General features: G+C 45.4%; 2 protein-coding genes across 6 annotated transcripts in view; both read right to left on the minus strand.

The window, feature by feature from the left end:
• Positions 1 to 1,684: 1,684 nt before the first annotated feature.
• On the minus strand, positions 1,685 to 9,254 carry LOC119213887 (NLR family CARD domain-containing protein 3-like). Of its 3 annotated transcripts, none has more exons than XM_037465096.2 (11): positions 9,044 to 9,254; positions 7,871 to 7,993; positions 7,651 to 7,782; positions 7,244 to 7,330; positions 7,093 to 7,144; positions 6,730 to 6,970; positions 4,776 to 6,570; positions 4,511 to 4,684; positions 3,702 to 3,875; positions 2,507 to 2,553; positions 1,685 to 2,355 (listed from the first exon to the last, which is right to left on the minus strand). In XM_037465096.2, the coding sequence occupies exons 2-11, from the start codon at positions 7,957 to 7,959 to the stop codon at positions 1,763 to 1,765; spliced, it is 3,384 nt and encodes a 1,127-aa protein (XP_037320993.2). In that variant the 5' UTR covers positions 7,960 to 7,993; positions 9,044 to 9,254; the 3' UTR covers positions 1,685 to 1,762. The 3 variants fall into 3 exon arrangements, with proteins under 3 accessions (XP_037320993.2, XP_037320992.2, XP_037320994.2); XM_037465095.2 differs by having other exon boundaries at positions 7,871 to 7,996; XM_037465097.2 differs by having other exon boundaries at positions 6,730 to 6,955; positions 7,871 to 7,996; positions 9,044 to 9,250.
• A 1,718-nt stretch (positions 9,255 to 10,972) lies between these two features.
• The window catches only part of sptbn1 (spectrin, beta, non-erythrocytic 1), a 63,995-nt gene continuing 49,815 nt past the window's right edge, over positions 10,973 to 25,152 (minus strand). For 2 of the 3 annotated variants that reach the window (XM_062566660.1, XM_037465926.2), the window contains 16 exons: positions 24,955 to 25,044; positions 24,591 to 24,869; positions 23,816 to 23,946; positions 23,432 to 23,636; positions 22,944 to 23,318; positions 22,764 to 22,850; positions 20,052 to 20,209; positions 19,815 to 19,953; positions 19,624 to 19,708; positions 19,333 to 19,529; positions 19,122 to 19,222; positions 18,819 to 18,873; positions 14,554 to 14,756; positions 14,263 to 14,436; positions 14,090 to 14,132; positions 10,973 to 13,583 (listed from right to left, as the gene is read on the minus strand). In XM_062566660.1, the coding sequence (XP_062422644.1) occupies positions 13,374 to 13,583; positions 14,090 to 14,132; positions 14,263 to 14,436; positions 14,554 to 14,756; positions 18,819 to 18,873; positions 19,122 to 19,222; positions 19,333 to 19,529; positions 19,624 to 19,708; positions 19,815 to 19,953; positions 20,052 to 20,209; positions 22,764 to 22,850; positions 22,944 to 23,318; positions 23,432 to 23,636; positions 23,816 to 23,946; positions 24,591 to 24,869; positions 24,955 to 25,044 (2,532 nt within the window). In that variant the 3' untranslated portion in view covers positions 10,973 to 13,373. Of the gene's footprint in view, positions 13,584 to 14,089; positions 14,133 to 14,262; positions 14,437 to 14,553; positions 14,757 to 18,818; positions 18,874 to 19,121; positions 19,223 to 19,332; positions 19,530 to 19,623; positions 19,709 to 19,814; positions 19,954 to 20,051; positions 20,210 to 20,464; positions 21,807 to 22,763; positions 22,851 to 22,943; positions 23,319 to 23,431; positions 23,637 to 23,815; positions 23,947 to 24,590; positions 24,870 to 24,954; positions 25,045 to 25,152 lie in introns of those variants that run through there. The other variant, XM_062566661.1, reaches the window with a different exon arrangement.

Below are 25,152 nucleotides of genomic sequence, written 5' to 3' on the forward strand. Positions count from 1 at the left end.
TGTTGAGAGGAACGTTTGTATCTAAATGTTATGTGTGCCCGAATTACAATGTGGACGAGTTCCCTGTGTCTGAACTGTGGATTATTAACTTTTAACTGCAGTGATAATTCATCAAACCATTTAGCTGTGGCACACTGGATCACCGGAGGTCAAAGGGTCCCTGAAGCAATCAAATCGTTGTTCTGTTGTGAGAAAATAAACAGTTTTTATTGATGCAGCAGATCACAGCCAGAAGAAAATCCATAATAAATGGAAGTTTTACACTTACAGGGAATCTTCTCTTTCTGCGTCACTATTAGCAAAGGTAAGGTCAAAGGTCAGAACACAGACTTACTGTGGAGTGTTTCTAGGTTCAAAAGGAGCAAACACCATATCTTTGCACTAGTAATTACACACAAGGTGCTCAATCAGCGATCTGACATCCGGCTACATCAGGTGGACTTTGTCTGCTCAGAATATGTATATTTAACAAGGCTGTCATTAAGTAAATAATCGCGCATTTTGAAATTCATTCATCACGATTATTAATGTTGTTAATGAATGTTTTTCCTCTGTTTTACTCCCAATACAAAAAGCTCTCTCCACATTCAGCTACCGACTCGCTCGGCCAGCTTCGTTTCCGGGCTGAATTCTCTTTTTTACTTCCGGAAGACTGCATTAAAATATTTTATTGCATTAATCGCAATGATTAACATGATTGACAGCCCTAGTATAAACATTTGATTTACTGACTGGCTGGCGAAGGAAATAACAAGTAGGAGTAGGATTGTCTGTATAATACTGGTGGAGATGGAACGCAGGAAGCCTGTGTGAGCGAGATTCCGAGGCAAAGGAAGGAGAGGTTAGAAAACACAAAAAAACAACTCTTCAGTTTAAGTATGGCGTAGAGTGAGATTAACTACCACTGAGATCGAGTAATAATCTGGTGATGAGCGGAGAAGAACCAAGGGCTCTTAAGCAGTGCTGATTGCCAGCAGGTCGCCGTGCCCAGTTTCTCACACACACACACACACACACACACACACACACACACACACACACACACACACACACGGCCCTAATATGTATTATTGATTATTGATTTTGAATTCAAAATGTGGCCCTAATGTAAAGACTAAAAAGACATCACAATTTCTATCTATTTATTCAACAGTTTACGCCCAATATATTGAGGCGGTTGTTACACTTTAAATTAATGGTGCACTAGTCACAGAAGATACCTTCCTCGTCCCTTTTGCCGTTGATCTCGTTGATTCCTTCTTTGTTTGTGTCACGTATGTTGCTATTTATTATGAAGCCATCTAACGTCAGAATAGCTTGACTGCTTGCCCGAAAACTCAATGTCATTTAAGCACGGATGCATCCATTTAACGTGGGTTGTGTCTATAATTGATACACCGAAAAAAATCCAATTGTTGTGGCTTTTATCTATTTATTACAATTTATCTATTTATATACAGATACATTTATATTTTATTGGTCGGGGGGTGATGGGGGCAGGAAGTGCCAGATGACAGACCATTGTGACATGTAAAGATTAAGATTATCCCCTTATTATGGCCCAATATCTAAATGATAATCTTGATTCATCCATAGAGGCGGGAAGCACAGCAACATTAAAGCACACCTCGCTGGGCTCTTTCAGACTTCTATCTGCAACACCACAAGTCCTAGAGAGCTCCAGACCACCCCTCACCTGCTCCACCTGTATCTACATCCACATGAACCAACATCAGCTGTGTGACATCCTGTACAGACTGAACTATGTGGTGAGCAGAGAGGAAGGTTCTCCACCAGGAGGAGACTCTCCCTCCTGCAGAGAACACAGAGACATTGAGGAACCGGAGCAGGACCAGGACGAGAACCTGAACCCAGGATAGAGAGGTTCAGTGAATGTGGCGCTGAAGGTGTGGATGTGGATCAGAGTGTCAGGGGAGACTTTGTAGAAGGACAGAGAGCCAGCCGGAGAGTCCAAGTACACAGCTACTCTCCCAGAGGAGGAGTCGTCGTTGATGTGTTTTCCTGTCTTATTGTGACGGACGTAGTAACCTTCATCAGAGCATCTCAGACTCCAGGACTGATCATTCCAGCCAAACGAACAGTCTTCACTGCCTCTTTTTCTCCCGATTCCTCTGTAACTCACTGATACGGTAACTCGTCCTCTCCACTCGACCTCCCAGTAACAGCGACCAGTCAGACCAGTTGTACACAGCAGCTGAGGCCTGAAGTCAAATCTGTCTGGATGATCAGGATATGACTGAACCTCCTTCTCCACATATGTCACCTTCCGGTTGTGGTCAGACAGTTGGAGTTCTCTGTGTACTGTGTTTGTGTCGATTGTGAGTTCGCAGGAATCTGATGAGAGAACGAGACACAATACAGCTGCAGTTATTAATCATGGGTTCATTCATTGACCCTTTGATGATGGCATCAGAGAGGTGAATGAGTGATGTCACAGCGTGAAGATGGTTGAATCTTTATTAAATCCAATTCAAAGCACACTTACATTTCTTCAGACCTGGTCTCACACATCGGGCTCCAGCAGGCTCCACCCTGAAAGGAGGAGGAGGAGGGTCAGAGCAGCATGAAGACATGGACATGACTTACATACATTACACATATTTGATTTTCATGTTCAGATGGACTGCCTCGTCTTCTTCTACTGCAGTGAAGCTTCTTCTGATTGGCCCGATGACCACAGCTCATTATGTTTACCTATTCATGATCTACTATCATCAGTATTATACTGACCATTATCTCCCATTTAAGACTCAGTTTCCCTCACCAGTCAAACCAAATCAAATGTTTAAACCTGCATCAAAGTATTTCTTTGTTCACTTGTGGTTCAGTGAAAGTAAGCTGTAAACACAACAGGTGGTCATCTTCTAAAGTAGTTCTTTCTAACATGATAACAACCAGCTGCTTCCACATCATGTGGTGTACGTGGTACCCTAGGCCAAGGATTAAAGATCAATTTTGTAATTGTATCTGATCTGAGGTGGCATTTTTTGGAAACACTGGAATAGAGAGAGGGGCAGAGCTGTCAACTGGTCACCATCTGATGGTGAGCTGGGTCAGAGGATGGTGGAAGGCTCATGATAGACCTTGTAAACCCAAGCGGGTGGTGAGGGTGAACAGGGAACATCCGGAGGATGCGCCGTTCCAAAAGATTTTCCACTCCCACCTCCGGCGGAGCTTCTCTCACACTCCTGTGGAGGTAGGGGACATTGAACCGGAGTGGTGCATGTTGAAAACTTCCATTGCTTAAGGTCTTACGTGCGTCAAAGGGCGGTAACCTTCAAGCCTCTAAATCTGAGGCCATGGCTATCAGTGGGAAGCCGATGGATTGCCTACTCCGGGTTTGAAATGTGTCCTTACCCCAAGTGAAGGAGTTCAAGTACCTTGGGGTCTTTGCGAGTGAGGGGAGGATGCAGTATGAGTTTGGAGGTGAAGATATTACAGCTCAGGTGGGTCTGCAGATGACGAATATCAATACATTCAACTGTTGTTTGATAAAAGGCCCTGTTTAGGCCCATCCTGGCTACTGTCCCCTCACTACTTCTTTCTGCATTGATGGTCTGATGTGAGACACTAATAATTTGATGAGTCAGGGTCATATCAACCACGCTGACAGTGTGACGAAAAAAAGGTCTCTACCTCCTCTACCAGACTGTCTGTGGCCGTAGGAGGCCTCTTCATACCTGAGAGTTTCTAGTGTCCGGTGTGGATCCTCCAGTTCAGCAAACAACAGCTTCACTCCTGAGTCTCCTGGATGATTGTATCTCAGGTCCAGCTCTCTCAGGTGGGAGGGGTTGGAGCGCAGAGCTGAGGCCAGAGAAGCGCAGCCTTCCTCTGTGATCATACAGCCTGACAGCCTGTGAACACACACAGAAGAACCCACATGTCACATGATCTGAGGGACCTGTGAGGGACGGAAGGTCACTGCCGTACTCAGAACTCATCACGAAAATAAATATATGTACCATTACAGTCTTGGCTACAATATTCACCAATTTGTTTGAAATACTCAAAACACAACTCCAACAAGGTATGGGGGGGGGGGGGGGGGGGGGGGGAAATGGGGCAATCCGCTCTCTTCTGAGTGGCTAAAGAAACTGTTGATCATTTCCTGTCGGGTTTAGTCACCCCCAAAGGGATCAGACGATTCAAAAGGGTGGTTGAAAGGGGCAGTTTGGCAAGCCCAACAATTCTCACCCTTTCAACGTAAATTGGGTTATTGTCACTTAAATGTAGTTTTAGGCTGGTATCTCTATGTTTTATAAGATTTATAGGGCTTTGTGAATCTCAAAAATGTTTTTCATTTCTTCACATAACGGTAACATATGAAAAAAAAATGTTATACATGAGAACACTCCCTGGGTTCTCCATTTATCCCCAAATAAAAAAGTGTCTAGATAGAAAAGGTAGTTACAGAATGATTACACTTTCTTTTGCCATTTTTGGAGAAGAGGCAAACCTCAGATTGCAACAGGTTTAATTAGATTCTGACCTGAGCGTTTCCAGTTCACAGTGTGGATTCTCCAGTCCAGCAGACAGAAGCTTCACTCCTGAATCCTCTAGGTCGTTGTTGCTCAGATCCAGCTCTCTCAGCCTAGAGGACCGGGAGCTGAGAACTGAAGACAGAGCTTCACAGCTCTTCTCTGAGAGGTTACAGCGGTCCAGTCTGAAGAGATAAGGATGAAGAAAAAGCAATAAGTAGAAAAAATGGCAGCATATTGAGGTTTTGATGTATGAATCTGACTCTCTTTACTTACAGAGCTTTGTTGGAGGCTTTGACCACTGGCAGCAGCCTCAGAAGAGCCTTCTCTGAAGCGGAGTATTTCTTCAGGTCAAACACGTCCAGATCTTCTTCTGATGACAGTAAGATGAAGACCAGAGCTGACCACTGAGCAGGATACAGTTCATCTGTGGAGAGACGTCCTGAACTAAGGGACCGTTGGATCTCCTTCACTAGAGAACTATCATTCAGTTCATTCAGACAGTGGAACAGATTGATGCTTTTCTCTGGAGACACATCCTCACTGATCGTATCCTTGATGTACTGGACTGTTCCCCGATTGGTCTTTGGGCTGATTTCTGTCTGTGTCAGCAGACCTCGTAGGAGATTCTGATTGGTCGGCAGTGAAAGACCGAAGAGAAAGCGGAGGACCAAGTCCAGGTGTCCATTAAGACTCTGTACGGCCTTGTCCACAGCACTCTTGTAGAGACGTTTTGGTTTAGGTGTGTCATTAGATACCAGGGAGGTTGTTTGTTCTTCTGACAGCAGATTGACACCAGAGTTGAAGAAGGTCAGATGGACATGAAGAGCAGCCAGAAACTCCTGAACACTCAGATGGACAAAGCAGAACACCTTGTCCTGGTACAGTCCTCTCTCCTCTCTAAAGATCTGAGTGAACACTCCTGAGTACACTGAGGCTGCTCTGATATCGATGCCACACTCTGTCAGGTCAGGTTCATAGAAGATCAGGTTGCCTTTCTGCAGCTGATCAAAGGCCAGTTTTGCCAGAGACTCGATCATCTTCCTGCTCTCGGGACACCAGTGTGGATCAGTCTCAACTCCTCCATCGTACTTGACCTTCTTCACTTTGGCCTGAACCACCAGGAAGTGGATGTACATCTCAGTCAGGCTCTTGGGCAGCTCTCCTCCCTCTCTGGACTTCAACAGCTCCTCCAGGACTGTAGCAGTGATCCAGCAGAAGACTGGGATGTGGCACATGATGTGGAGGCTTCGTGAGATCTTGATGTGAGAGATGATCCTGCTGGCGTGCTCCTCATCTCTGAACCTCTTCCTGAAGTATTCCTCCTTCTGGGGGTTGGTGAACCCTCTGACTTCTGTCACCATGCCAACACACTCTGGAGGGATCTGATTGGCTGCTGCAGGTCGTGTGGTTATCCAGAGGCGAGCAGAGGGAAGCAGCTTCCCCCTGATGAGGTTTGTGAGGAGCACATCCACTGAGGAGGACTCTGTGACATCAGTCAGGATCTCATTGTTGTGGAAGTCCAGAGGAAGTCGACACTCGTCCAGACCGTCAAAGATGAACACAACCTGGAACTCTTCAAACCTGCAAATTCCTGCTGCTCTGGTTTCACTGAAGAAGTGATGAACAAGTTCCACCAAGCTGTACTTCTTCTCCCTCAGCATGTTCAGCTCTCTGAAGGTGAATGGAAATGTGAACTGTATGTCCTGGTGGTGTTTGTCTTCAGCCCAGTCCAGAGTGAACTTCTGTGTTAAGACTGTTTTTCCAATGCCAGCCACTCCCTTAGTCATCACTGTTCTGATTGGTTCCTCTCCTCCAGCTGAGGCTTTAAAGAGGTCTTCTTGTCTGATGGGGTTTTCTGGTCTGTGTGGTTTCCTGGATGGTGTTTCAATCTGTCTGATCTCATGTTCTTCATTGACCTCTGCAGTCCCTCCCTCTGTGATGTAGAGCTCTGTGTAGATCTCATTCAGAAGGTTTGGGTTTCCTGCTTTAGCGATGCCCTCAAACACACACTGGAACTTCTTCTTCAGGTTGGATTTGAGTTCACGCTGACAAACCGCAGCAAGAAGTCCTGAATGGAGACAAGAAGATCAATGAATCAAAAAATATATATTTCAACATGCCCTTTCCTCAATTAATGACTCTATGAATATATTCTGGTCCATCTGATGAGACATTAGTGAATGTCTTATTCATCCAGCATGGTAAGTCTTTAGAGAAATCCTCTTACTTCTCTCCAGACAGTCAGCCAGCTCCTCCTGCTTCATTCTCCTGAGGAAGTGCACTGCAATCTTCAGAAATGCCTCTTTGGTCCTCCTCTGCTCATCATCCTCACTATCCAGCGACTCCTCATTCTCCCTCTGACTCTCTAAGCATTCTGTGTAATCTCGATTCAAAACCTTCTGGATCATATTCAGCTCGTTCTTCATAAAAGTGAGTATGTTCTCCTCCAGCATCTGCAACAGAATATTCTATGAAGGAAACCAACTAACATCAGGTCCACATTGGACAGACTGACAATCCACTGGTCTACAAAGTGCAGCATGGAGATGATTATGAACTGAGATGTTAAAGTAGTTGTACATGTACACACCATAAATATGGAGTCCAGGTGGGGAGGATGCTGCTGGGCAGAGTGATGTTCTCTGTGGAGAAAGTAGATGTGTTCAGACAACACCGTTTATGTCATGCATACCTAAGAATCAGAACAGTTCTTCATCTGATTCATCTTTTTAAGAACTTACTCTGGGTCGTAAGAACGTTGTTGATCTTTGAAGTAATTTTCAACATCTTTACACCAATCACTCTTCGTGGACACACAGCTGGGTGAACTGAAAGAAACACTGAGATGACATCATCCAACCAAAACAAGGTTAAGGTCCATGAAGAGATGTCTGGATGTGGACCACATGACTGTGTAATGATTTCCGTTTATTGGTCCTGCTGATCCCACTGATAATCAACAGCTCCGTCCTTCAGCTTCTCCAACATTCAGTTTGCTTTATTCCCAACAGCTCTCACCAAGCCCTCCATGAAGCCCTCACTGTAAACTGCTGAAGGGCCCTGTAGCAAGGCACCCGCAACCTCCAACCTTAGAGTCTGATAGAAACACTTCATCACTTTGTTTTCATCATCAGCCTGAGATCCTCACCTTTCATCTACCGAGGGGGGGACGTTTTTGAAGTTTGGAAAAAGACCAATAGACCGGTTGCTCTTCATGGACACACAGCTGGGTTCGGGTCCGGATTCAGGACCGGGTCCAGGTTGTGTTCCCTGATGGTTCCTGGTCACAGATGTAGAAGCTGAGTCAGTGAATCAAAAATGTTGGGACATGGAGAAGAGTGGAGGACAGTTAGAGAGGGTCATCTCACCTCTGAGCTTTGTTCTGGCTGCCATGGTCCCCACACAGAGGGGCTTCAGAGGGACGGACTCCCTCCTCTGGGTCCTCACACTGATTCATAGCAGAATCCACATGTACACACCTTCACAGCAACCTGCTGGGGGAGCGCACACAATATTTCTCTTAATCATGACAGACACACAGTCCTCATTCACCTCAATGTTAAAACACACATGGGACACTTTTGTGTTGTTATCATCTATCTGTTCAAGTTTAGATTTCTGGAGACAGAAAAACATAACATAACATGTCAAAGGACGTCATTTTAAATGCTTATTCTATACGTTGTTTTACTAGATGAATATTATCATCAACTGCCAGCAGATGGAGCTGTGCTGTTTCTCCTCGTGATCTCCTTCAGAGTCCAGAAGTGAGTAAAACACAGACAAGTACAATGGGCCTTTCTCAATATTTCTCAGTCATTTTATTACTGAAGTTAGTTGTTAAAGCAACTTTTCTGTAACAATCTGGTCCGTGGATGGAGATGTGAGGTGTAGTTAACGGACCGTCAGACCCTCCAGCACCAGGCGGTCAGCTCATCTCAGCCCGCACAGAGCAGCCTGAAGCTCTGAATTGTAATAATAATAAATAAAAAAAATTCACACATGAATTATTGTATAGTTCTCTGTAAGATCTTTGATGTGTGGTCAGCAGCTTGCTGTACGAAGACCACTACACTGATAATCAGCCTTTTGGTTTAATTATTTTATGACTGATTATATATATATCTGGTGCTCAATATTATATCTATCATTTCTAATTTTAAATGAAAATGAAACAAAAGCCTGTTAATAGTAAAATAATTAAGTCAAAAACTATATTAAAACGAGACCTAGACCAAGACCAGCTGATGTGGTGACGTCATCAAATCAGCTGCTGTTCCAATTGGGGAAATGACGATTTTCCCGAACCCGTGAGTCAGGACTCCCGAGTCTATTCTCGCGGGAACGCAAGTCCGTTCTCGCCGTCTCAGGTATTGAGAAAAGGCCACAGTGTCATCATTCAGACTATAACAGCAGCTTCTCTCTGCCTGCTCACACAAGAGCCATCTTGTTTCCCAGCTGAGGTTTTTAAAAGCCGCTTTAAACAATCACACGTTCACAACCATCGATAAAGTCCTTCAATCAATCACAGCTACACTTACTGAGCTTGTCGACATGAAGCTCCTCAGCGGGCAGCTCTCTTCTGTCCTCAGCAGGTCCGTGTAGAGAAGGAGCTTCGTGCTTCAATCAAAGGCCCTTTCTCAATATGTGTTCTTGTGTGGACTTGTGTTTTCGTGGACTGTGGACTCGTGAAACGTCATCAGTCGCAGATAATACGGTTCAAATTCTAAAGTCAGCATTTGGACGAGAACGGTCATAATACCCGGATGTCACCGCCCATTTTACCGGGCACGCACAGGAGCAGGTTCGTCTGTTCTTGTGAGAGCCAAATATCCCAGAATGTATTTCACCTCAGCAACAGGCAACAACGACAGAGGGAAATTAACACAACTTCACGTCGAAGTTTATAAATACTACTATATTTAAGTATCGTAATGTAATGACTGAAGTTAGTTGTTAAAGCAACTTTTCTGCGGAACTCAAGTCAGTTCTCGCTGTCTCAGGTATTGAGAAAGGTCCTGAGACTCAACCAGTCAAACTGCATACTTCGGTGGTGACGTGGGGACCCACGCGGTCTCTGATGAGGGACAACAAGCTGCGTCACTTCACTTTAAAGCCCTTTCTCTGAGGCGGCGAGAACGGACGCGCGTTCCCGCGAGAATAGACTCGGGAGTCCTGACTCACGGGTTCGGGGAAACCGGTCATTTCCGCAATTGGAACAGCAGCTGACTTGGTGACGTCACCACATCAGCTGGTCTTTTAATATGGTTTTAATATGGTTTTTGACTTAATTATTTTACTATTAACAAGCTTTTGTTTCATTTTCATTTAAAATTAGAAATTATAGATATAATATTGAGCACCAGATATATATAATCAGTCATAAAATAATTAAACCAAGAGGCTGTTAATCAGTGTAGTGGTCCTCGTACAGCAAGTCTACGATCTTTGGTATTTTGAGAGGCTTTTGTTTTGGGATGGTACATCAGAATGTCTTGGTTATATGTTGACAGAAAAGGTCTAAGGCCATGATAATGTTAAAGATAATGTTTGCAAAGCGGCATTTCTGTCGTTGTTAACGACCACTGACCTACGGACGCTTCGTCCGATTTAATTATTATATACTCTCCAAGAAATAAGACTTGGAGCAAACACTTCTTTCAGCGAAAGGAACGTAGATTCAGGTTTCCTTTGAGAAAAGAACAATACTGTGATCGTTGGTCTGATCAAGCTGCTATGAGGAAACTACTGAAATAAATCATTGTGATCATCTAAGACGTTCAGAACTGGGAGAAAAGATTCGATTCATATTCATAGAAACATGGTTGTCTGTCTTTTACTGAGAAGATTTGATTAAATATTATTTTCTTGTTTCTAAGCGCTTAGAAATAGCAAGAAAACATCTAATGAAGAAGTTGTAGTATAGTGAATTATTTTTTGTCGAAAAAAAGCCAAATCTATCAAGTTTATTGGATAGATTTAGTCTGAACCTCAGGCTACCTGAGGTTCAGACTAAATCTATCCAATAAACGTGATTGTTTGTTCAAAGACCAGAATCAAACCTCCTGTTTCTGAATGCAGGAGAAATAAAGTTTGGAGCTGAAACTATTTACTGAAGCTCATTGGAGATCCTCTGGTCCTTTTGCACCATCCTGAGGATAAAACCAACAAAACAGCTAAATGACTACTGAAACAGGGGTGGAAATATGCGTCTTAAAAAGGAGTAAAAGGCTGACATTTGCTGCCTCAATTCTTTCTATGAAACACACACACACAAAGTAGAGAGAGAGAAGAGACACTCGGTTCATTTTAAAAGCATTTTAATGGCTTTTTGCACATATGTAACAGAGATCGGGAGAAGTCTACGGGTGCAGATCCAACTAGCAGTGACCCCGAGTCCACATCACACCGACTACCTCACCTACAAACACCCCCCCCCCCCCCCCCCTCCCTCCCCCCTCCCCGCCCATCCCACCCGGCCCCGCCCACCCCAATTGTGGCATTACTGATTGTGCAATATGAAGAAATATCTCATTACTATGGTTACAGTGACGGAGGAATGCACACTATTACTTATCAAACCGCCAGAGGACGCAGCGTAAAGAAAACGAAGAACAGGAAGTGAAGCGTTTCTCGGGTTACTTCAGGTGTTCCACCAACAAACCAGAACAACCCCCCCCCCCCCCCCCACCACCGCCGCCGGCTGTGGAGCAAAACAAACGCACCCAGCTCTCACTCTTTGGGGGGGGGGCTCATTCCTGCTGATTTTTGCTTCCACTTTACTCGCAGGTGTGGAAGTTGTTTAATGACAAAATTACATGGAGCACAAAACCAAATTCAAGCTTCAATCAGTTTGGGCCGATTTTGTGGATTGAGGAACACGTTTCTGTAGAAAACAAAGTGTACATTTAGTAGGCAGGGAGACAAACTCCGGCATGCTCATTTAAACCATCACATGCGTCAGGAAGGCTGTTCACATGTGGAGATCAAATAATGCTCTCAAATCTCAACCAGCAGATGTTTAACTGGGCGAATCTCGGGGTTCATTTTGTCACTAAAGAACTTCTGCGTGAAGCATAAAGGTTTTCTCTTCATTGGTGGCAAAAGTCTGGGGGGAAAAAAAAAAAAAAAATCAAAACGGAGAGCTGAAGCCAACAAGCAAGCGACCATTATTCTGCAACACGTCTCACTTCCAGTAAATGCTTTTTAGAAGCAACTTGTCCACTTAACAGCAATGCTTAAAGTCATTTGTTTTTCATAGTACATCTACGTCTCCATACTCAGACTAAATAAACCTTAAGACAGTTTAACTGGGAAACAGAAAATACATTGTGGAGGAAATAAAAAGAACTAAAAGAAGGTGTAAATGAATGTTTTTCAAAAATGTAACCAGGGATCAAACAAATCTTACTGGAAACCTAAAAGTTTGAGTTCACAAACATTCTTACTGGTCTTAGTTATTTATTCCCCCACAGAGGCTCAATGGCTCCTTCATTCAGATTGGTTAAGATTAAAGAATATACTCAAATGAAGCTTATTACGGTTTGTACGTCTTATTAGCAGTAAATATTGGTGAAATTAAAAACACAGGTTTATTTTTTTAACAGTTTGTTATACACAAGTTATACATACAATTCAAAGCACCGCAGGGTAACTCTCCAAATTACAGCCACTTTACGCTGCAGGAATTAGTCAGCACCAGAACATAGTGATGATAATAAGCTTTTCAGGTTTTATTGCAAAAATGGAAACAGAAAGCAGAGTTATTCAGTGCACAGAATGCGGTCCGTTTTGTACTTTGAACTCTTTAAACTTTAAACTGCTCTCCTCACATTTTCGGCACTTTTTTTTTTTTACATCGTTTTAGGCATTTTAGCTGAAATTGAAAAAACTTGTAATTTCGGAGGGTTACCCCGCTGTGGTCTCAGTTTTCCCCACTACAGAGGGATACACGTCATCTTGCAAAGACAAAGCCTCGCAAAAACTGAGGATGGACCCTACCAGGAACTAAACTACAACGTCCCAAAAGAAACCAACAGAGGAACAGAGACGACTCGGGAGCTCAAACACAACCCACCAAAGGCAGTAGTCGATGAGAAGCTGGGATGAGGGGGGGGGGGGAGCAGAAGCAGATAGAAAACACAAATAATAGCAATAAGAATAATAAAGGGGAATATTGTGGGAAATCCTCTACAGCGTTGTTGTTGTTGTTGTTTTTCAGCGGCAAACTCAATCTAAAGCGTCCGCAAGACCCCTTTTATTTTGAAATTGGTTTTCTTTCGATCCGATCTCTTTTCATTTGCTCCGTATCTCACAAAAAGGTTGAACAGAGGACACGGGTCGGTGTGTTTGTAGCTGTAACTGACGCTCTGAGCCGGACCGGGCGGTTGATAGGCACAGAGTGGAGAGTTTTGGCTCGGAGCTTGCATGCTGGAGTCACGCTTTGAGAGAGGAAGAGGAGGAGGAAGAGGAGGAGGAAGAAAGAAATAGAAGAGAACGAGGCTGTTTGGGATTTCATTCGACGAAGCAACTGATTACGTTGGAACCGTCGCATCGAAGCATCTTTTTCCTCATCGGCTCACCGTGTTTTTTTTTTTTTATTTCATCACATTAATAACACACTTTTGAACGGTTTTGAGTACATTTCAATCCATTTAGAAGTAAATTTAACTACACGTGGAGCAGTTGATCGTTTTTAGTTGTTACTTTAGTTGCTAGGAGCTGACTAAATCTAATATTCGCTCAATAGACACAGACTTCCTCCACTAATATTTGACAGGAGGAGGATCGATAATGAGGAGCGACCCCAAACAGCACCAGAGGAATGAGGAGGAAGAGGAGGAGGGGGGGGGGGGAGGGAAGGAGGAGCGTCTACTTCTTCTTGCTGAAGAGACTGAAGCGTTTCTCCTTGTCTTTCTCTCGTTTGCCCGGGCTGGACTCGGCTGCCGTGGCGACGGAGGCCGGCAGCGTCTGAGCGCGTGCGGCGGGGGGGGCGGGCGTGCTGTGGCTGCTGGGAGTCACCTCCGACTTCTCGCCCACCATGGCGGTCGAGATGGCCGATAACCACGTGTTCATCTCCTCCTGGAGGTGGAAGGGGGGGGGGGGGTTAGCAGTGGTGATCACAGGGAGAGGAGCTGTTGCTATGGAGACGTGACAATTAACCTCCTAAAGTCCTAAGAAAAAAAACACTCAATAAATGACTAATGACAAACTATGACGGCGTTATGAACAACGCTTTTGACAAAAAATATTTGTAACCTCTTACGTTTCCCCTCAAATTTATATATTTTTACTTTGTTTTACTAAATTAATGTATTTAAACACAGGTCTCCTCTTACTTGGAAATACATCATTAAGACATACGGATAAAGCTATACAATCTAAAAGTGTTGCTCAGGTATCTAAATAAATGGATACAAATAAATAAAGGCAACAATACAATTTGGAAAAACAAAGTTAAAGAAACAAATGGATCAAAATGTTTTTACTTGAATGAAAATTAAATTTGAAAAAAATAGCGATAAAAACCACCAACAGAAATTCCTTCCTTAAAAATGATGACTTTAGTTTATACTTTCTTTACTTACGTCATCTTTGGCTTGGAAGAGATACTCATTCCCATCAGTGATCCTGTGGGAGAGGGTGCATTAAACAATAATTAATCAATGAGTGTATGAAGGGATAGATGTGGTTACGTAACAAACTGAATATCAACCAAATGTAATATTTGAACATTCCTTTGTTAAAAAAAGATTCTCACTTGAGCTTGAAGACGTGTTTCTTCTTCTTGTAGTCCAGCGCCACCTCGCAGACGGCGTCCTTCAGGGGGACGGGGATCTCGCTGTGGTAGGGAATCCCCTGAGCGGCGCTCTTCTGGTCCTTGTAGAAGCCCATCTCCTGCTGGTTGATCACACAGTACACGTTGTGCCACGACCTGCCGGGACGCAGACGGACGGACGTCAATCCGGGTTTCAAAGCTCGGAAAAAAGGGATTTTTTATTCTTCATAAAATCCCTCAAACCCCCCCCCCCCCCCCTCCGCCCCCACCCACCTGCTGGAAGCCTTCTTGTTGTGTCCCTCCCACTCGTGCTTGCGGTGCAGGAAGCCCTCCAGCTGGGAGGTGGGGGCCTCCGGCTGGGACTTGGCCGGCAGGGTCGCCGCCTGGCTGACCTTGCCCTTGCGAGGCGCCCCGGGAGACCCCGAGGGGCTCGGCTCCGACGCCCCGTTCACCGCCTCCCCGGCGTCCACGTTGTCCTGGAAACCAGGAGGAGAGGGGACAGTCAGCAGAGGACGGAGGACGGATGCATCTCTCTCTCTCAGCTGTGCGTCACATGATCAGAGCTGCAGCATGCAGAGCGGAGCGGAATCACAAGCTGCGGGGACTGAACCTCGTGCGCCGTTTTATTCTTCGCCAGGACCTGGATTCTGCTCAATCGGACAGGTCGAAATAAAACTTGGAAACTATTATTAAAAAAATAAAACTGTCGTAATTCAACTTCAATTGCTTAATGATTTCAAGAATTGCAACTGAAAAGTTGGTACATCTTTCAAAACCTAAAACAAGACTCATCTTGGGTTGTTTTGAGGCAAATCCAAACTTCTCCTAAAACAAAATGCACAAGGAAACCAAATGTCCCCAAAAGGCAGACCGTACGAGGACCGGATCCCGACCTGCCCTCGGCTGCTTTGTAGTACGACTCGTTTAAGTATTCTAACTCTAAAGGCTTAACTTCCAGGTAAATCTTAAAATGTTAAAAGGCTTTTTCCTGGAGCTCCTGAACGCGTCTCGTTGATCCGGCGCATTCATCAGCGTTTGTTGTTGCAGCGTTTAATCACGTGAGCTCAGCGCCGGATTAGAGAAAAACAAACAAAAAAAACAAACATCTGGATTGCAGAGTCAGAGCAGAGAGAGAGTCACGCAGTGCGATTACAGGGTTAAGCACATGCACAATAAAATCAACACAACACACAACACGGTGGACAGCGTGAGGAAAGACGAGGAGAGGGACAAGCGAGCAAAAAGAAAAAAATTCAATAAAATCTCAAACAATTGCAAAAAAAAAAAAAAAATTGCTTGGAAGTCATTACTGGGCGTAATTACTGGTGAGGGGGAGGATGCGATTGGCCTGGTATCAGAAGAGGTTTTATTTTTCCACACCACACCCACTCCAACCGGATGCTTATTACCCTGTTGTTACCGAGCTCCTCTTTCTGAGCACAGATCAGCGGCCGGAGGGGGGGGGGGGGCTGATCCTGGGGAGCTTTACCAGAGGGGCCGGAGCAGCGGGGCCGGTCCTGGGAGCTTTGGTTTAGTGTTTAGCGATCGCGTCATCAGAGGTACTCGGGCCGGGTCTAAACGCTGGAAGCTCGTGAAGCTTTCTGGACTAATAAATGGCTAATAATTGTGAATTTGGTCATTTCATCTATTAAAACGATAAAAAAAAAATCATTTTCTACGATTATTTCACTTCATAAAGGATTTAATTTTTAAAATCAGATTAGACAATTGAAGCGACTTTTAGTTCTGAATTCATCTCGTGGCTTTTTAAAGTGGAATAATTTGACTTGCAGCTTGACGTGAAGATTATTTTTCTGATCATATTTCTGATAATTGGTTTGATTACTGAGACATTTTGTTCAGTTTTTATTAATTTCCCAAATGGTATTTCCATAAATAAAAGTCTGTCCAGTCTTACACCTAATTTTAACTAACATAACAAGTATATGTTTATATGTTTTTTTAATTTTTAATTTTATAATAATTTATATTTTTTATTATTGTTGATACAAGTTCAGGACTTCAAACAACACTTTAACTAGAAGACTTAAACTTAGGTTAATAAATGTCCTTACATTTAGTAGAAAACAGCAGCAACTGTGTGTAGTTACCTTCCTACTCCAAGAATCTATTGGTAAAATAATGAAAATATTTTGTGAAATAATTAAACTGACCAGTTTACCAACATCAATTTAGTTAAAGCCATAAAAAAAACTTTTCCTGTAGTTATCTAAATCCTTTTTTGAACTTTGCGTTAATTGTATTGATTGATCTTTGATCCACAAAAGAAGCGTTCTATGGAAACCAAAATATATATATATACAGTATATGCATGTATTAAAATAAAGCCCCCGGGGTGAAAACTGGTGAAGAAAATGGGATGAAGAACAACAACAATGACAGAAATCTCAACCGAAATGCTCATGATGGTGACGGCATGCAACAACAAACACAACTGTGTGGGCAAAAAAAGTCACAACAACACATCGATGACACAGACAGATACACTAGAAAAGGTCTGAGTGATCCGATTGGTTCTGACAAGGTTTATTGGGGAACGTGTGTTAGTCAGGGAACCAATGAGGGGGCTGGATGGACATGCAACAGACATGAAGATAAAAATAAAGACGTTACACAATGGAAACAGATTGATCATAAGCTGAATACAAAACACACTAAAGGGCTTAAAAGTAGATACAATGAGAAGGATGGAGTAGGTACGCACACACACACACACACACCTCTAAATGCCTTTATATTAATGAATGTGCATTATTGATTTGCCCTTTTTCCTTTTTAGTAATTGATTGTGACGTGAAGTAAAGTGCAGTAATACACGCAGTGGTGAAAGGAAAAGCATAATGAGAAAAAACAGCGTTTCTCCTGTTAAATGAGTTATTTTCACGATGGTAAAATGTTTCTGTCGAGTGGATTTAACTTTGGGTTAAAAAGGTGAAATCACATTAAAAGCATCGTTCTATGCAGCAGGTACTTTACATGTTGTGTGTGTAATGGAGAACATGGTGGTTCACATACTGCGCTCTATGAATAATATATATGTATATATTATATAACGTATGAGTTGGTGAATTTGGGTTGTGGGACGTAGACACACAAAATGGTAAAGTAGACATTTGAGTTGCAAAAACAACACAAAGTAGCATTTATCCCATATTGAAAGTTACTTATGAAACTAAACCTGTAGTAGCTACAATTCCTTTATTTTAAGACAGTACGATTAAGACATCATTTTACTACATTAAATGTTTTTTTTGATGAATGCATGCTTTATATTTAGTACGTTGTTTTTTTTATGTTAAGTTTCAGCTGCGGATACATGTGTCACTATGACGACCACATCACATGCATTCTGTCCTAAAAATAAGGTAAACTTCAAATGGATCACTATAACTGAGGGAGGGGGGGGGGGGGGTGTTTTGTCGGTGGACTTTTCAGGTGTTCATATTCCAGAGGGTGAGTTTATAAATGACAACATAAAGTAGCAGCAACATTAACAGCTGAGGGGAGAGGAGGACGGGGGGGTCAAACTGAGACAGACAGAGGGGAGAAGGGAGGAAGGAGAAGGAGAGAGTGAGAGGGGTGTGTGTGTGTGTGTGTGTGTGTGTGTGTGTGTGTGTGGTCCCATTCACCACGTGTGCAGTCACACTCGTATCAAAAGGAAAATGCATCTGCGTCTAAACGTCTGTCACATCCGGCGCTTCTGTTGAACAGTGGAAAGTGTTGGATTTCAAGTTCTACTTTGGTCCATCAGGTCGATTTCTAAAGCCCTTATTTATTAACTCATTAAGCACGTAAAAGGAATGTGGGGCACTTTTTAGGAACTGATTTCATGTGTCAGTATTCTTCTTATGTGCATAGTGTTCTTATCATACATAAATATCATTTAAAATATCTCAAACATTGTGGATGGTATCCTGAAATCAACAATCTTCTCTGTAATCTTTGCATTTAAAGCACATGATTCTAAAAAAAACCTAAAACTAAAAACACGAATGATGCATTTAAACAGAAGCACATTCAACACAACCTGCAGTTCCAATCACTGCTCAACCCATGATCAATATCAGAATGTTCTCATGTAATGACAGGTTGGGAGTTTTGATCAGTCCGCTCACACTATCGGTAGTTATGTTATAATGTCTCCATATTAAGACTACAGTCCCACTGCGTCCTGTCCTCTGTTCCTCTTGAAGAGGTTTGTGGAGGACATTTTAACTTCTGCCTCACATCTCAAAACAAAGAGGAAATAATTTCATGTGAATAAAAGAATATTAATCCGTAAGAAGAAGCAAACGATAAATGCTGAGGTGACAACACAAGAACATTAATGTGTCTGAGACGGGATACAACAAACCCGGTCCAGGACATTTCTCTATGAGGTCAGAGGTTAATGTTGAGTGTGTGGAATGTACACATTGTGTGTGTGTGTGTGTGTGTGTGTGTTAGGGGGCGGCGGCGGGCCTGCGGTTCTGCAGGGTGCTGCTGTATTGTTGGTAGGCAGGTGAGCGGTAACTAACCCTGGCAGACTCCTGATCCGACGGCAGCCCGTTCTGAGACAGCAGCTCGCCCTCCCTGCAGACACACAAAGTACGCACAAAGCGCACAACCAGTCACACACACACACCGATGAGGCTTTTCACACCAATGAACTGAAACGACAACGGCTTGTAAATACATTATTTCTGAGAACTCTTTGGAACAAAACATTATCCATTGCTCACCACGCAATCATCTGTCGTGATGACATCACCAACTTTCCCCTCACGCGCACCAACTTCCCCCTTTTTTTTTGGGGGGGGCGCACAATCCCAGCGGCTCACCTGTGCTGAGCTGCAGCGTCGCCGGGCTGCGCCTCAGTGGGCGGAGGTTGTCTCCTCTTCTCTTCTTCCTCTTGCATTCTTCGCACTTCCAATAACTCCATCTGGACACAAACACTTTGAGCACTCGGGGGCGAGAACCGACCAACACACTGCTCCTTAAAACACCGCTAGCTCATTTTCTCTATTACAAGAAGACCCGAGGGAGCCTCACCGTGGTCAGCCTCTCCAGAGCGGAGAAGCGCTCCTCCCAGGTGGCGGCAGACTTCTCGAAGGCCTCGTGGCGCTTGATGAGTTTCTCCACCTCGTCCACGCTCTGGCCCATCTCCCTGCTGAACAGGTAGGGGTCCTGACCCAGCAGCCAGGCCTCGGCCACGCCGGCGTCCCGGGAGAACTGGTGCACCTCCAGGACTGAACGCGGAGAAAAATTAAAATTACGAAAAATTCATTTCCGGATTTTCCGAGGCTCGGGCTACACGAGGAACAAGATCCAAAAAGGCCTCACCCAGTCTCAGCCACTCCCATCGGTCCTCCCACTTGTCAATCATGTCTTTCCTCTTGTCCGTCAACTGTAACAACTTCTCTTTAATCTGCGGGGGGGGGGGGGGGGGGGGGGGACAAAAAATATCCTAAAAATCGACTCGTCCCCTTTGACTTTAAAAGTGTGCGTTTTTTGTTGTTGTTGTTGTCCTCTACCTCCTCTGAAGCGTAGTGCTTCCTGGCCAGCAGGGCTTTGCCCAGCTCGATGCAGGCGGTGAAGCTGTCGTTGCGGGCGTCGATCTCCGCCTTGATGCCCTGGTGGTTGTTCATCAGCAGCTCAACAGACGACACGTCCCTGAAACGCGATTCCGTGCAAAGAACAAACATCTGTTGACAATCTGTTGTTCATGAATGTCCATCGCGTGGCTTTATGACGTTCTCCGGCGCTCCTACCTGGGCTTCTCCTGGGCCTCGATCAGGCGGATGACGTCCTCCATCCACAGCATCAGGTCGCGCACCATGCTGAAGAAGCGGAACTTGTCTCCGGTCTCGACCAGCTTCACCCGCCGGCCCTCCGCCGCCTCCAGCAGGTTCTTCCAGGCCTCGAGGACCTGAGGGAGGGCGACATGGCAAAGAGTTCAGGAATCCTCCAACACACGAGACCCGTTCCAACCTTCCTTAAAACACGGCTGAATCGTGTGTTTTAGAGAACAGGTTCCATCTCAACAGCAGCAAGGGCAGTGAACTCAGTTCCTTACTGGGTTTATATTCTGTTCATATAAACTGCGAGGACACTTTCACCACTGATCAGAATAGTCACAATGGAGCTGCAGGGGAGCACATCAGCCCGGGGGGGGGGGGGGGGGGGGGATAAATAAATAAATAAGTAGCATTAAAGCAAAAAGAATGGATTCATATGTGCAGAGAATTGGCGACTAACGCGCTGGCTTTTGTGACTCATGCTGCATAGCGGGGCTGAATCAGCCACTTCATTTGATCCCTGTGCCTTGGAATTAAACATCGCCGCTACAGAGCACTTCATCCTCCGAGCCGATCCCTGCCTCTGTGAATTCAGGGGATTAAGTTCGCTCGCATCGCCACCTGCTCAAATCCGAGCGCTGCATAAATCCGCCCACGTGGACACTTTCATTTATCTCACAAAAGTGCCGAAAAAGAACCGTTACGGAGAGGGATGGTAAACCGTTCCAGATTCCTTAATGTCCACACATTGGATTACAAACACCTTTTTGACATCAACCTGCTCACTGCCACACATCCGACGTCACAGACACCGTCTGCTAGTCGACCAATGAGTGGAGACGCGTTTGTTGAGGGGGAGCCACCATTTGCACGTGCTAACTAGCAGGCTGCATAGCATCCATATGAATCTGTTAGCGTGCTAATGCTAGCTTCTAGTAGCTGAATGGGGATTATGCACAAACACTACGGTTAGGCAGTGACCTTGTGACACACGGCGGTCACAAAGCTTAAGCCAACTTCTCGAACCCTCTTTGTATTTTCAAATAGAAGGCGGATGCTTCTTCAGTTTTGGTTGCAAATGTAAATGCAGAAGGACTTTGCAGAAAAAAGATAATCCTCTCCACAGTGACCAGAACATTTAGCGCCGGAGGCCCGTCGCACGGAGACGACGTTGTTGGCGTCGCTGCAGGGGAATAAAAGCCACATTTAGCCAGTTAACAAGCAGCGAGATTCAAGCAAATAAGAACAAAAACATCTGATTGCACCAATGCGTTCAGCCATGAGATATTAAAAATGTATCTTAAGTTAAATACTTAAGACCTCCAATTTATTTATTTATTTACCCCCCCCACTAACCAAATTGTGTTTGCAAACTACTAGCAGCGTTTGTTTTAACCTCTTTCAGAGACACCGGTGTGTGGAGTTTATAGCTTGATGGTATTCATTCATCCTCAGGTAAGTTGTCAAGTCCTGTTGATTTGATTTTATGAAGATAACTCCACCACCAGCGACCTGAGAAAAGCTCTGAAACAAACCGCACGAGCATTTGCAAATCACCAACTCTCTGACCAAGTCCAGGCCACGACTCAACGGCCCTGAAAGCAACTAAAATGAATCAACATTTTAGTCCAGATGTTACAAACAAAGTCTAGAGCTGCAGCCAAAAATGAACACTGATGCAAAGCCAATGCCTTTTGGTAAACGGAGTCTCACCTCTCCCTTTCTCCTCTGGGTGTACAGGGAGGATATGCAGGGAAATGGACATACAGGGAATGGTCAAAACACAACGCCATAACAAACACTCAAGTTTGGATCATTATCGACACTCGGTGGTACTTTAAAACCAATATTGTTGGCCAAATGTTCTCAAAATGCCCATTTCAGATTTTAAATTGAGTTTGTGTGAAAGGATATTGCATTAAACATTTTTGTATGAAGACACTTGTAGCAGACATCTGTATGCATGGGATGAAGACAGATCAATAAATTAAAAACTCTTATTTTATATCAGTGTGGCGTGTTTCACATAACTCTGTTATCAATTAACCCCAGCACACCGGTTGGGGCTCTGTTTACGCTACTTCAGCGTTATAGTGTTATTTTAGAGCTCCACTTTACTACCCAAGTTAAAAATCATTGTTTGCCCCCAAAACCCTTGAGCAGCTGGAGTGGATTTGCATTTTCTGCTCGATCGTGACTTCCACTTTCCGTTGTAGTTTCAAGCAGCAAGACGAAAAGCTTTGTTCTTTAATAGAAAGAAAAAAAGCCTACTTGAATCATTCAAAAATGTCCACAAAGTAATCTTTAAACAGAAGAGATGAAAATGTGTTCCCTTTGTGTACAGAACCACCAACGAGTAGACGTCATCATGACGACGTCTCCTGCATTTTGACCACGCCCTGTACGAGTCGAGCCATGTGTCTACCACCTACTTCCTGTGGCATGATCCACATCCTCCAAAGTTAACGCAGCAGCAGCAGTGCAGCATGCATGAGGAACCGTGCCGTTTGCACTCCATTAACGCGAGTTCAGGGTCCAGTTCACTCTAAATCCAATCAGCTGCTGATGAATAGACAACGTTTTTTTTACACCCAAAGCCAATTCAAAGTAAACTGGGCCGAGTCCTGATGCGGTTTCCCGTCTCGCCGCTTCCCCCACCCCCCCCACCCCGAGACCGAAGCTCACCTCTCCTTCTCGCTTCTGAATGTCGTCGGCTTTATCTCCAGCGTAGGCGGACTGCAGGCGAACGGCGTCCTCCTGAAGCTGGCGCACCTGAAAGCAAAAAGCGGAGGATGAAGAGCACCCGGCGCGTTGCTGGTTTTTCCCCCACGCGTCCCGCTCCTTGAACAACGGGGCCCCCCGTACCTGCGTCCCCAGGGCCTGGATGTCGTGCTCGAAGGTGGTGTGCATCCTCTGCAGCGTCTCCACCGTGTTCTGGTCGCGGCCCAGCTCCTCGGGCAGCTTCTTGTGCTTGTCCAGGATGCGGTGCAGGATCTCCTTGGCGTCGTGGTAGAACTTGTGCAGCTCAAAGGAGGCGGCGAGGATCTGCGTCCGGGTGTCGATGAGCTCCAGCAGGTCGGCCCAGGCCTCGTTCAGGCCGTCCTTCCACTCGGCGATGGTGGCGGCGTCGCCGTGGCCGGTGTTGATCAGCTCGTCCGCCTGCAGGTTGACGGTGTCCACGCGCTCCTGGCCGATGTTCCCCGTGTCGCGGGCAAATTCTCGGAAACGTTCCTGCAGCATCTGGACGAGGGGGGGGAGGACAGTTGGGATTAGAAGGAACTGGGCCACTAAATCAAGAAAGGTCGTATTTCTGGACAAGGGCTCCTCAGAAGGTGATGGGACGTGTGTCTCACGGTGACGTGCTCGTAGTCCTGTCCCAGCTCGTGGGATCCGGCCACCACCTCCCTCTCGGCGATCCACTGCTCCAGGTCGTCCACCTCCCGGTTCAGCTGGAAGAGACGCAAGCGCTCGTCCAGCTTCCCCCGGCGCTCCTCCGACAGGTCCTTGAGCCCGGCGTACAGCTTGTCCACCTGAGACTGACGCATGCCGATCCGCTCGCTGCGGGACGAAGACGCACGACGCGGGGCTTTTAGTTCAGAATCCTCACCTCTCTGTTCACTCCTCCTTTCCTCGTCTCCTTCCCAATGTCTCTATTTTTTTCCATTTTAAGCTTCGCTTAATCGTCTCCTCGTTGCTTCCCTCCACACTTTTTTCCCCCAAAAAGGTCAAACGCTCACCTGTCGGGGTGCTCGGCGGCCACCAGGCCGCGGCTGGTGCCGGACAGCTGATGGACGGTGTCTGCGTAGTCCTCCACCGCCTGCTCCAGGATCTGATGCTTCTTCAGCATGGCCACCGAGCTCTGCTCGTCCTGAGAGACACACATTCATCTGGTTAGGATGCTGTCCAGTGGAAAACTGGCCCGAGAAAGAATCCACAGCGGGGGAAGGAAGAAAAGGTAAAAGGTAGGAAACAAAACCAAAAAAAAGAATGCCAGCTGGAAAGAGTTGATGTTATGTGACGAATAGCAGAGGGAATCAGATATAAAAGATTGTGATGGCAGAGGAAAAGAGATCAGTTTAAGTGAATGTTCCCAATAAATGACCTTCAAAACAAAGACTCAATTATGAACTTAAGGGACTTCAACAGTCTGATTGGTAGTGATTTAAATCCTTGAGGCACAGCGGTAAGATGGGCTTTTCCCAAAAGGTTCGACCTTTAAAAGGAAACAAACAACTGAACCACTGAAACTAAAAACCTCTCGGATCAAATTTAAAACAGAACGAAGCTGAGAACATCTCTCGGGATGAGAATCTTTAAAAACAGAGTCAAAAATGTGCACCGACGGGCCGAAGCCAAACCAATGAGGGTTAAGGGTTAACAAAGTGTTATGTCAACATGAGTTTACTTCTTCGTGTTTCGTAATACATTATTACAATCATTCCGTTTTACTAAGCGAAGGATCTGAACACTTCCTCCATCGCGTCCTCGACCCTTTTGACCTCCGACCCTCACCTTGGCCTTCTCCTCGGACATCATGTAGAGCTCCTGTTCGCTCATCCAGGCCTCGGCCTCGGCGGCGTCGAAGTAGTACTGCTGGGCCTCGTGGGCCTCGCTGAGCCTCGTGTGGCGCTTCTCAGTCTCCTTCCTGATCTGCTCCCACAGCGACTGCAGCTCGGCGAGGCGCCGGCGGATCAGCTCGGCCGTGGGGCCGTTCTCCCGCAGGACGTGCTGGCTGCGCTGGAAGATGTCGTCGTAGCGCGGCTGGTGGCCCACGATCTCCTTCTGCAGGGTCTGAGCGGGTCAGAGGTCAAGGCAGCGGTTATGCAAGCAGCTTCGGGGGGAGGGGAGGGGGGGGGGGGAGGGGAGCGGGCGGTACCTGGTTCTTCTTGATGGCCAGCTGGACGGTCTGCAGGTTGTTGCCGTGGTCGGTGGACGTGGCCAGAGGCATCCTCTCCTCAACCCACAGCTGGAGACCAGAAGGAAGTTTAAGTTTACTAAAACTACCATCATGGCCACCCAGTAGTACTACTGCACCCGTATAACATGGGAGGGGTTAAAGGTCGGCCCTCTTCCT

Source organism: Pungitius pungitius, chromosome 13 (genome assembly GCF_949316345.1).
Source record: "Pungitius pungitius chromosome 13, fPunPun2.1, whole genome shotgun sequence".
Classification (NCBI taxonomy): domain Eukaryota; kingdom Metazoa; phylum Chordata; class Actinopteri; order Perciformes; family Gasterosteidae; genus Pungitius; species Pungitius pungitius.

Coding starts and splice junctions, on each gene's coding strand:
- LOC119213887 (XM_037465096.2), bottom strand. CDS start 7,959: ATGAATCAGTGTGAGGACCCAGAGGAGGGAGTCCGTCCCTCTGAAGCC. Junction 6,571..6,729: donor GGCTGACTGTCTGGAGAGAA/GTAAGAGGATTT, acceptor GTCTCCATTCAG/GACTTCTTGCTGCGGTTTGT. Junction 2,356..2,506: donor GAGACCAGGTCTGAAGAAAT/GTAAGTGTGCTT, acceptor TTCTCTCATCAG/ATTCCTGCGAACTCACAATC.